This window comes from Rutilus rutilus, assembly GCF_951802725.1.
Source record: "Rutilus rutilus genome assembly, chromosome: 13".
Classification (NCBI taxonomy): Eukaryota; Metazoa; Chordata; class Actinopteri; order Cypriniformes; family Leuciscidae; genus Rutilus; species Rutilus rutilus.
Genome location: NC_140218.1, coordinates 1,235,587 through 1,248,086, shown reverse-complemented (window position 1 = coordinate 1,248,086; position 12,500 = coordinate 1,235,587). Strand labels below are relative to the sequence as shown.

General features: G+C 41.2%; 1 protein-coding gene across 4 annotated transcripts in view; it reads right to left on the bottom strand.

Annotated features, from left to right (window-relative positions):
* Nucleotides 1-12,500, bottom strand: part of ccdc171 (coiled-coil domain containing 171) — a 24,281-nt gene that overhangs the window by 4,793 nt on the left and 6,988 nt on the right. For all 4 annotated transcript variants that reach the window (XM_084428480.1, XM_084428479.1, XM_084428478.1 and 1 more), the window contains 8 exons: nt 10,324-10,397; nt 9,727-9,816; nt 9,450-9,629; nt 8,645-8,812; nt 8,411-8,566; nt 6,663-7,161; nt 4,558-4,730; nt 3,235-3,360 (listed from right to left, as the gene is read on the bottom strand). In XM_084428480.1, the coding sequence (XP_084284606.1) occupies nt 3,235-3,360; nt 4,558-4,730; nt 6,663-7,161; nt 8,411-8,566; nt 8,645-8,812; nt 9,450-9,629; nt 9,727-9,816; nt 10,324-10,397 (1,466 nt within the window). The remainder of the gene's footprint in view (nt 1-3,234; nt 3,361-4,557; nt 4,731-6,662; nt 7,162-8,410; nt 8,567-8,644; nt 8,813-9,449; nt 9,630-9,726; nt 9,817-10,323; nt 10,398-12,500) is intronic.

Sequence of the window (12,500 nt, the reverse complement as noted above, 5' to 3'; positions counted from 1 at the left end):
TAAAATAAAATAAAATAAAATAAAATAACCAATAAAAAAAATATAAATATTAAAAAAATTGTGTGGTGTCTTAAGTTTTCTGAATACTTTTAACTGCTTACAGTGCCGGTTTGTGCTGTAAAAAGTTTCGTTTGTGCTGCTTCGGTTTTTTAGATATTAAAATAATATTTTTTGGTCATTCTGAGGTCCCAAATTCACCCAAAATAGTCTCGTTCGTTTGTACTTCGTTTGTGCTGGTTTGTGCCGGTACATATTTACTTTGTGCTGCGTCGGGCTTTAAATATTAGACATTAAATTATTGTTGATGACGTCACCAGTCCCCCACATGCTCCAAATTTACCCCAAATTGTCTCTTTCGTTTGTGCTGGTTTGTGCCGGTACAATTTTCGTTTGTGCTGCATCGGCCTTTAAAATATTAGACATGACGTCACCAGCCCCACACGCTCCAAATGCACCCAAAATAGACGCAATCGTTTGTGCTGGTTTGTGCTGTAAAAAGTTTATTTTGTGCTGCATCGGGTTTTAAAATATTAATCATTGAATGTTTGGTCGATGACGTCACCAGCCATACCCCTTCCAACTCCAGAGTTATCCTTCCCGTCTAGATCCAGTGCTACCACATCTTCAAATTACTATTATTTGAAGTTAACATTATAAAATACATAGACTTATACACCACAAAAATAGTTGAGGATAAATTCTTTAAAATTGGGCAATTCCAGCGTAATGTGACATTTGCAAGTCAAAACTTGAAATATAAATTATCAGAAAATGCACTTAATACAATTGAAACGTCTGTTTATATATCCATAGGCTACTCCCTTAATAAAAGAGTCCAGACATTAGAAAAATAGCAGTCTACTCATGCGTTTTATATTGAGGGAAATAGTCTAGACTTGTGCGTTACATTTTTTTTTTTTTTTTTTTTTTTTTTGTAATTCTATGAAGTAGCCTACACTGCACAAACCAAAAGTAATATACCCACCGGACGAAGAAGCGTTGGCTCTCCGCAGAACATAAATTATTCATTTTATTTTTCGTGTTTGCATATAGGAAAAAACAATGTTATGGACGGCACAGTTCTCCGTTACGGTGACCGCTCTGAAAGCGGCACTAAAAGACTGCTTTAAAACTTCCACAGAGACCTCAAACAGAAAGCACAAAGCCTTTCTTTAAGGTGAAATTCGTTTTGTATTAATTGTATCTTAATTTTAAGCAATGTTTCATCAACCAATTGCCAGGATTTAATAGGCAAAATAAGAAGTAAATAGGCCTATATCAGACAATCAGGACATGGAGGCGCCAGCGACTGAACTGCAGCTGTCTCATAAATTAACCGAAACTCAGCGCCTACTTGCATCACAGACATGTCTACTTTTAAACAGAACAATTAAAAACGAAAGAAAACAGACTGCTTTTCTCTCTGCCTATGTATGAAATGTGCATTTCTCTGTGGCGCGTTCACGAAGATGCAGGTGTGGGGCTGAAGTCACCGTCTATAATTCGCTTTCATTCAGTGTCTAATATTTTAAAGGCCGATGCAGCACAAACGAAAATTGTACCGGCACAAACCAGCACAAACGAAAGAGACAATTTGGGGTAAATTTGGAGCATGTGGGGGACTGGTGACGTCATCAACAATAATTTAATGTCTAATATTTAAAGCCCGACGCAGCACAAAGTAAATATGTACCGGCACAAACCAGCACAAACGAAGTACAAACGAACGAGACTATTTTGGGTGAATTTGGGACCTCAGAATGACCAAAAAATATTATTTTAATATCTAAAAAACCGAAGCAGCACAAACGAAACTTTTTACAGCACAAACCGGCACTGTAAGCAGTTAAAAGTATTCAGAAAACTTAAGACACCACACAATTTTTTTAATATTTATATTTTTTTTATTGGTTATTTTATTTTATTTTATTTTATTTTAATACAAAATTAAGCATCAGTCACACGTAGCTTACAGCCAGAGTAGTGAAAGTACATTACATATCATAGTAGCCTACATTACATATCATAGTGCATTGATGATTATATAAAGAAGACCAAATGTCAATAGCACAAATCTAAAATAAAACATTCCCATATCTAAAGAAAAGAACACTGACAGCTGCGGCCCTGTGCGAGCACAAACGAACCGGACAGGTTTGTAGACGAGATGGATGGAGAGCGCGGCTTGCTTGCTTGCGTGACGTCACTACTCCTCCAAAGATTTTGTGATGTCTAAAGAATGAAATCATTTATGATGGTTATTTCTACGGCACAAAACAGCACAAATCGAGCACAAACAAAAAGCACCGTTTTTTGGCGATTTGGACGGCATGGGGTGGAGAGTGACGTCACTGTCCCGAATCCAATGTGTTATTTCTAAGGAGGGGGAAAAGATACAATGTTCATCGTAACGGCACAAACCGGCACAAATCGAGCACAAACGAGCGGCACAGTTTTGCAACGATTTGGACCATATGGGGTGGACAGTTATGTAACTGTACTTAAAAAGTTAATTTTTTTATGTTTAAGAGGGGATCGTAGTTGCAGTGTTTTTTTCAACGGCACAAACCAGCACAAATCGAGCACAAACGAACGACACCGGTTTGGTGCGATTTAGATGAGGTGGGGTGGAGAGTGACGTCACTGCCCCGAATTAAATTTGTTATATCTGCGAGAGGAAAACAGATACAGTGTTTGTTTCAACGGCACAAACCAGCACAAACCGAGCACAAACGAACGACACCGGTTTGGTGCGATTCAGATGAGGTGGGGTGGAGAGTGACGTCACAGCTCCCGAATTAAATTTGTTATATCTGCGAAAGGAAAACAGATACAGTGTTTGTTTTGACGGCACAAACCAGCACAAACCGAGCACAAACGAATGACACCGGTTTGGAGCGATTTGAAGGACATGGGGTGGAGAGTGACGTCACACAACCCAAAAAATAATGTTCAATATCTCAAACACCAAACCAGCACAAACGTTCGTTTTTGCGGCACAAATCAGCACAAACGCAGCACAAACGAATGGCATAGTTTTGGAAATTATTTCGTTTTATGGGGTGCCAACTTCACGGAGGTTGATCCTTCAGGAATCACTCTAATATGATGAGTGCAGTAAGCGCTGAAACTATTTGCACTACAAACTAGTGTGTTTATGGTAGGAAATCTAAAATATGATAACAAATACCAGTTTGCAACATCGATGTGATGGTGTGTGTGCGTCTGACTCACGGTGTGTGTGTCTCTGCCGGTGTGTGTGTGTTTGAGCTCCAGTCTCAGGTTCCTCCGCTCCACCTCCGCTGAATGCAGTCGCTGCGTGAACTCCAGGATGTGCTTCTGAAGAGACGCCATCATCAACTACACACACACACACACACGCATTACAGCAACATCTCGAGGGCGGGACCACCAGTCACTCACATGAGATCCACCAGTAGCAAACCACAATCATCCAATCAATTCCACACAGACAAAATCAAGCCCCGCCCACATTTGTTCTTGTTCAAGTAAGCAATAAGCAGGGCCAAGAAACACTAGTTTCTTAAAAAAAATAATTGTCATTAAACCACCCAGCACTAAAATAGTAACACATTGTATAATGCTCTCATTTCATGTAATATATATTAATATAAACAATAATATATCTTATTGTGTGTATATATATATATATATTTTATATAATTGTTAAAACCATTCCGCATAATTCCGCAGATTTTTCCAAAAAATTCAGCAAAGAAATCACAAAAAAAGACTGCAGATTCTGTGTGGCCCTGGCAATAACAAGAGGCGAGTGCTGTATGGGGAATAACTCACGACTGAAGGGCGTAGTTCGGCTCGACGCGAAGCAGAGTTATTGACTTATTCACATACAGCACTCGCCTCTCGTACCTTATTGCTTTTATAAAACAGTTACCACACAATACAAATATTAAAGCCAAAAAATATGTATCAATGCAACTTTCATAAAGTAAAATCACTAAAAGCCTTCCTTCCGCTGGAAGAACTAGTCCCACCCTGACCGTAAACAGCAACAGAAGTTACATACATTATTTCTCCATTAGATGGCGGCAAAGACTGTGTTTATGAGTGAGTCAGTAGAGAAGACTTTTATATTGAAAGGACAAACTTGTTGTGAACACGGAGAAGCAAGAGGCAACTGATGAATGATTAGTTCAGGTCAGGACACGGAAAACCCCGTAAAAAAGACAAGATATCGCAGCGAACATTCAAACGGATTTTCTATTACAAATATTATTACAGGAAAATGCTGTCTACAGTAAATACACTCGCTTACTCGATCTCTCACAATACTCTACTCTATAAGCTTCAATGAACAATATCAAAGAGAACAATCATATGTTTACATTGCTAACAGTGGTTGCTAGGGGTGTTGTGTAGTGATACATAGAACCGTTGGGTGAAGCGGCCATTATCGTGAATAAAACACAGCTATTGACCAATCAGAATCAAGGACTGGAACTAACCGCTTAATAATCGGATATACGTCACTCTAGAGAAGAAATGACTAGTGTGACTTCCCTTTCATGCGAGTACCTTGCTGTTCCAGTAGCTGTGTTTGGTGTTCTGCGCGTGGAGTCCGTCACGCAGTCGCCGTGCCAACGAGTCCTTCCCATAATGCCCTGCGCACTGAGAGTCCACGTCCCACAGCAGCCGCTCCAACATCTTCCTGCACCCGCTCTGAGCCGCTGACATCACTCCAGCCGAGCCTGACGGTCACATGATCAGCGTTACAGCAATAGGTAACTCCTAGCTTTAATCGCCCGATAGCGACAATAATAGCTTTATTCGGCCGATAGCGACAATAACAGCTTTATTCGGCCAATAGCGACAATAACAGCTTTATTTGGCCGTAAGTGACAATAACAGCTTTATTCGGCCGATAGCGACAATAACAGCTTTATTCGGCCGATAGCGACAATAACAGCTTTATTCGGCTGATAGCGACAATAACAGCTTTATTCGGCCGATAGCGACAATAACAGCTTTATTCGGCTGATAGCGACAATAACAGCTTTATTCGGCCAATAGCGACAATAACAGCTTTATTTGGCCGTAAGTGACAATAACAGCTTTATTCGGCCGATAGCGACAATAACAGCTTTATTCGGCCGATAGCGACAATAACAGCTTTATTCGGCCGATAGCGACAATAATAGCTTTATTCGGCCGATAGCGACAATAATAGCTTTAGCTTTATTTGGCCGATAGTGACAATAACAGCTTTATTCGGCCGATAGCGACAATAACAGCTTTATTCGGCCGATAGCGACAATAATAGCTTTAGCTTTATTTGGCCGATAGTGACAATAACAGCTTTATTCGGCCGATAGCGACAATAACAGCTTTATTCGGCCGATAGCGACAATAATAGCTTTAGCTTTATTTGGCCGATAGTGACAATAACAGCTTTATTCGGCCGATAGCGACAATAATAGCTTTAGCTTTATTTGGCCGATAGTGACAATAACAGCTTTATTCGGCCGATAGCGACAATAATAGCTTTAGCTTTATTTGGCCGATAGTGACAATAACAGCTTTATTCGGCCGATAGCGACAATAATAGCTTTAGCTTTATTCGGCCGATAGTGACAATAACAGCTTTATTCGGCCGATAGTGACAATAACAGCTTTATTCGGCCGATAGCGACAATAATAGCTTTATTCGGCCGATAGCGACAATAACAGCTTTATTCGGCCGATAGCGACAATAATAGCTTTAGCTTTAGTTGGCCGATAGTGACAATAACAGCTTTAGCTTTATTCGGCCGATAGTGACAATAACAGCTTTATTCGGCCGATAGTGACAATAACAGCTTTATTCGGCCGATAGCGACAATAACAGCTTTATTCGGCCGATAGCGACAATAATAGCTTTATTCGGCCGATAGCGACAATAACAGCTTTATTCGGCCGATAGCGACAATAACAGCTTTATTCGGCCGATAGCGACAATAATAGCTTTAATTGGCCGATAGCGACAATAATAGCTTTAGCTTTATTTGGCCGATAGCGACAATAATAGCTTTAGCTTTATTTGGCCGATAGTGACAATAACAGCTTTATTCGGCCGATAGTGACAATAACAGCTTTATTCGGCCGATAGCGACAATAACAGCTTTATTCAGCCGATAGTGACAATAATAGCTTTAGCTTTATTTGGCCGATAGTGACAATAACAGCTTTATTCGGCCGATAGCGACAATAATAGCTTTAGCTTTATTTGGCCGATAGTGACAATAACAGCTTTATTTGGCCGATAGCGACAATAACAGCTTTATTCGGCCGATAGTGACAATAACAGCTTTATTCGGCCGATAGCGACAATAACAGCTTTATTCGGCCGATAGTGACAATAACAGCTTTATTCGGCCGATAGCGACAATAATAGCTTTAATTGGCCGATAGCGACAATAACAGCTTTATTCGGCCGATAGCGACAATAATAGCTTTAGCTTTATTTGGCCGATAGCGACAATAACAGCTTTATTCGGCCGATAGCGACAATAACAGCTTTATTCGGCCGATAGCGACAATAACAGCTTTATTCGGCCGATAGCGACAATAACAGCTTTAATTGGCCGATAGCGATTATTGTCCGATACATCGGTGCATCAGTTAAGTGTGTGTGTGTTTCTCACTGGTTCTGCTGATTTCCTCCTGGACTTCCTCCATGCACGTGTGCACAAACTCGATCAGCGGAGCGGATGTGAGCGTCTTCATCACCCTGTCCTCCTCATCCTCTCTCACACACACCTCGCTCACACACACCTGCGGCCCGACGCCCACCGCCACCCTGAACATCACGCCGGAGCCGCGTCCCAGAGCGCGCAGACGCCCGGCCGCTAGCACAGCAATGGCGTAGCGCCGAAACCTGCCGCGACCTTCGACCCCGGGCTCGCCGAGCGCGTGCAGGAGCTTCATGACCTCAGTCTTCATGGCGTCCGCGTCACTCACTCGCTCCTGCAGCACAAGCTTCTGCCACGCTAGCAAACACACCTGCCTCCGCAGCGCGCGCACACACCCCGCCAGCAGCCCGCACGCCGCACACAGACGCATCACTTCCTGTCTCTGCTCGGACTGAGCGCACTCCAGAGAGTGGACACGCCCCTCTGACTGCTCCAGCTGAACACGGAGATCCTGCAGAGATAGATTTGTAGTAATTTTAAGATAATGCAGCGGGAGTTCTTCTCTATATCAGTGTTCCTGAACTCCTGAACTCCATTGTATCTTGAGTTTCTTCCGGGAACGAACACGTCATTTAAACATCTTTCCCTCGCGGGTCAAAATGACCCAAAGCCCTAAAATTATACTTTTTTTTTTTTGTCCAGAAAGCTTATTTTATTTCATTTTGAAGTTTGATATTTTTAAATGCAATTTTTTTGTTATATTTACCTTTAAATGACTAGTTTTGATCAATTAATAAATACTAATTTAAGCACATTCCTCACATTCTTTCAACTTAAAATGAAAATAACTCATAATTTCATGCATAAACCTTTTAATTCAGCTCAAAATATCTTACATTGTGTGTCTTTGCCGACCTCTTGTGGAAAATAAATAATATAACATGATATTTCATAACTCTAGATGGCCTTATAGCTCTATATGAGCAAATGAGCTGTTCCGCTGGGTCCTAAAGTCAGTTCTCTTCAGTGTGCGTTCAGATACACATGTAGACATTATAAAATCATTTTTTGGTAAAGTTTGAGCATTTTTAGGTTTTTCTATGTGAACTGAAGCATTCCTCGCATTCATTCATTCCTAAAGGGGTCAAATTGACCCGAGAGGGAAGGATTTGTTACTATTTTAAATTTCAACCATAAAACTCCTCGAATCCATTCATTTTTTTGTGTATTCGTGGTTCAAGTGCGACAAAAGTCCTCTGATGAACAGTGAATTTTTAACATTTACAAAAAATTAGTTTCGGGTCAAAATTACCCAAGGGAAGGAAGATACGGGTTAAATAATTCATGCGCAGAATAAAGGGGCGGGGCCTGGATGAGTTAGTTAGTAGTGTGTTAAACTGGCGGTTATGGTAAGGGGCGGGACATTTCCCAAACACACTCGAAGCGCTCGACCAATCACAACACACTGCTCCAGCCGACCAATCAGAGCACAGTGTGCTTTTCAGAAGGAGGGGCTTCATAGAGACAGGAAGTAAACAAAGCGTTACTGACAGACTGGGAAGAGAGGAGCCGCAACAATGGAGAATATGAGGAGAATAATCAACATTCAAGCAGAAAAACCTGAAAACATCATCAAGACTTTGAGAAGAGGCACAATATGGGCTCTATAAAGTAAACTTTTGAAGGCCAGATGTGAAAACGTAACCACTGATAGACATTTTAGTTGAGTAGTAAATCAGTGACAGTGAGAGTGTGTGTACCTGTGTTTTCAGCTGCAGCTGGTGGATGAGGTGTGTGTGTTGCGTGTTGAGATCTTCTCTCTGTTTGACCCAGCTCTCCTCTCTCTGTCTCATCTGTGCGCTCACACTCTCCAGCGCTGCCGACTTCCCCTCACACACACTCTCCAGACACGACACCTGACACACACACAACCTCTCAGACATCAGGACTGTACAACATCTACAGCACACCTTTCCCACAAGCCCCTTGCTCACCTTCTGATTGGCTGCGGAGAGGTCAGAGGTCAGCGTGTCCATGTGCTCCTGCACCAGCGCACTGAGCTCCGCCCACGAGAAGCTACCCAACATGCAGTGCGGCGGCGTCACCAGCACACACCCGGCGAGCATACGCTGATAGAGTGTGTGCAGGAACGCCAGTTTCTCCTAAACACAATAATAAAAGCACTTTATGAGCCAATTATATCCTAATGAAGGAACAAACACAGAGAGTGTAAGTGTGTGAACCTGACAGTGCTATTTTTGTATCAATTATATATGATTATAGTTTTTATTAATATTTTGAATTAGTTTTTTTTATTTTGATATATTCCATTTTAAGTGAATTTAATGTAATGTTTGGTAATTTTGTTGTGTGTTTTTGTCATTATGGTTCTCTTCTTTTAGTGTCACTAATTTACTATTATAGTTTTTATTCATATATTTTGAATTAGTTTTTATTTTTCACGTAAAATTTAGTTTAGCTTTTAGTCATTTTGTTTTGTGTTTTTGTAATTTTTAGTAGTTTTGTTTTAAAAAATGCTTATACAATTTTTACTTTAGTTTTCATTATTTTAGTACATAAAGTTAAAAGAAAATGAGAACTGATGCCTTAGCAACTAGCAGAAATAAAATAATATGTTTATTGTATGTATGTATGCATGCAAATATATATATATATATATATATATATATACACACAATAAACATGTATAAAATCAAGCATATGGGCTTATTTACTTTTATATATTTCAGTTAATGTTTATTTTATTTCAAGTAACAAAGCTTGTGTTAGTGTTGGTACCTGGCAGTCGTTGTGATGCTGCTGCCGCAGTGTGTTCATCTGTGTGTGTGTGTGTGTGTGTTGTGTTTTCTCCTCCTGAAGCTGCTGAGAGAGTCTGCGCAGTTCGACTGCAGCGTCTGAGACACAGGCACGCAGACGCTTCGCCTCCTCAGTCACACACACACCGCGAGCCTCACACTCCTGCACGCGGACAGAAGAAAGACCATCATCTCATCAGACTCAACATCCTCTCATTCATCATCAGAACAACGACACACACACACACACACACACACACCTGGAGGTTCATCTGGAGATCCGTGATCGTTTCATCCTTCTGTCTGATCTCGTCATTCAGCTTCTGCATCACTATCAGTGACTCCTGCGACTGACACACACACACACACACACACACACACACACACACACACACACATGCACATTTTCACCGTGTTTTTTAGGAATAAAATGTCAGATAAACTGGTGTGAGTGATATATGAACAAACCCCTCTGGAAAAATATATGTAATATGTGAATTTTGTTGTGTAAGTGTCACTGAAGTGGAGGAAAGCTCTTTTATAAACAGCCTTTACAGATGTGTGTGTCCTAACTGAAGTCTACAGATGAAGTTACTGAAGTCAGCAGAGATCTGCCGTGCTCGTCACACATGCCTTATTCTAGCCCAGCCTGAGACGTCAGCGGGAAACACTTAAACGTTTGCATTGTTCATGTGTGAGCTCGACATCAGACACACACAGTTTATGAGCTCACTGTGTTCAAGGAAACATCCAGCGAAGTCTTCATCAGAATGTGCTCGGCTAATCCCTTCAGTGCTTTAAATGTGCATTACAAGACTTTAAAGCAGATTTATGGTGTGTGTGTGTGTGTGTTGTACCTGTGTGCTGTAGTTGTGTAGCGTTCGCTGCAACACGTCCATTAGAGCAGAAGCGTTGTGTTTACATCCCTCCCCTACAAAACACACACACACACACACACACTTATACAGTACAGATCACTTCATAGCAGCAAACAGCAGATAACAGTGCTCATCAGCGTTGGGGAAAGTTACTTTTAAAAGTAATGTGTTACAATATTGAGCGACTTCCTAAAATGAACTCATTCAGTTATAGTTGCTTTAGGGGAAGTAATGCGTTGTGTTTCTTCTCACCGATCTAAGATCTCGGTTTGTTTAACGCTTTCAGCAACATAGCCTGTAAAACACCCATCTTCCCTTTCTCTTAAAGTCCCCCTGTGGTGTAAATCCAGCGTTTAATGTAGTTTATGTGTCTATGTGGTGTTTTTAATGTGCTTTAAGACAAAGCATGTGTAAGTTCATAAGTCGACACCATTGCTGAGTATTTCCTCCTTAAAACTGCAGTGAACCAAAGACAGTCTCAAACACACGCTTTGAAATCGCTGCTGTTTCTGACGTCACAAACTACCTTGTAACCAATCAGATCAACGTGTGATCGTCAACCAGTGGATCTCTGAGCTGAGTGAGTGAGTGGAGGCGGGGCTCATTTGCATATTCATAGAACCGCGCATACTAAATGAGGCTGTCGAGTTACATTCGAGCTATTTAAGGCATCAAGAAGGAAAAAACGTTTTAAAGGTGCTGTATGTAGTTTTCAGCGACCTCTAGCGGTGATGTTTCAGATTGCAACCACTAAGTTTACAAGCGCGTGCTCGAATTTATGAGCGAGCACTGTGGGTACTGAGACGCAACACACCGGAGAAAGCATCACACAACATGCTGGAAACTAAGGTAAACTCCACTGCAACGTTACAATAATAGGCTACTTTCATCAGCTTGACGTTGAACTAATGCTCCATGCTCGTACCATGATAAGTATGGAGCCCTATCAACCGTGCCGAATTTTGCCACAGCAAGCACCACTTCACATTTTCTTCAGGAAATGTACATTCTAGGTTTGTAGATACGGTATCTCCATGATTCAAATGCCCTGCCGATGTTGAGCCGTGTTTTTTCACCCGAAGTTCATGCGATTCACGTCTGGCCTAACGAGCTTCAGCAGAAATTATTATTATTTTTTTCAATATGTGGAGTTTGTGGGAGCAGGTCGTTTCTTAAGCCTGTTTTATGCTTCTGCGTCGAACTAGCTACGTCGTAGGCTGTGTGTAGCGCGCGTACCCTACGGCGTAACCTGACGTGCACCTCTCCAAAAATGTAACAACACGTCAATTCTACGCGGACACAAGCGCTGTGATTGGTCTGCCAGAACCCCTCCCTCGGGGTTTCACACGCTCCCTAGGTACGCGTCAACGCGGACAACGACACAGAAGTATAAATTAAAACCAACACGTTGCCTACGGCGTATAGGCTCCGGCGTAGGTCCGACGCAGAAGTATAATGAGGCCTTTAGTGTTATCAGACATGTCATAAGTTGCATAAGTCATAAGTCCATGTCATAAGTTGCAGTGTCGTCGCTGTTGAGTGCAGTCAGTAGGCTAGATGAGGCGAGAGGCTCGGGAGCGCGCGTGCAGCTCACGTCACTGGATTTCGCGGTAAATCCGACCCAGCTCCTTCACATAAAAATAAGAATACTTGCTTTCCGAGGTAATAGCAAAACCCGCAAAGTGGATCATTTTAATGTGAGATTACAACCCCTTCACACACAGGCAATAAAAAAAGGATTCATTTTAGTAGAAAAGTTACATACAACACCTTTAAATATGTAATACTGGAGCTCAAAGATGAGTTTTCAGGGATTAGTTATTGACTACAGGAGGACTTTAACACATTTAGAACGTATTTAATATATTTTGGGCACTCTGAATATTTCCTGAGCCTATACAGAATCTCTCTTAACATTACGGGTTATATTACCTTGTAATATGTTGGAGAATAGAGATAATTATAATTAATTAATAAAGCAATTTAATTAAACTGAAAAATAATGTGCATTACTTTTTTTCAAAAGTAACTAAAATATGAATGTGAAATTTATAAAGTAATGCGTTACCTTGCTCATTAAATCAAAACAGTAATCCGCTTACGTGACACAAGTTACCCCAACACTGGTGTTCATTTTGCAAAGTTCATCAATTATG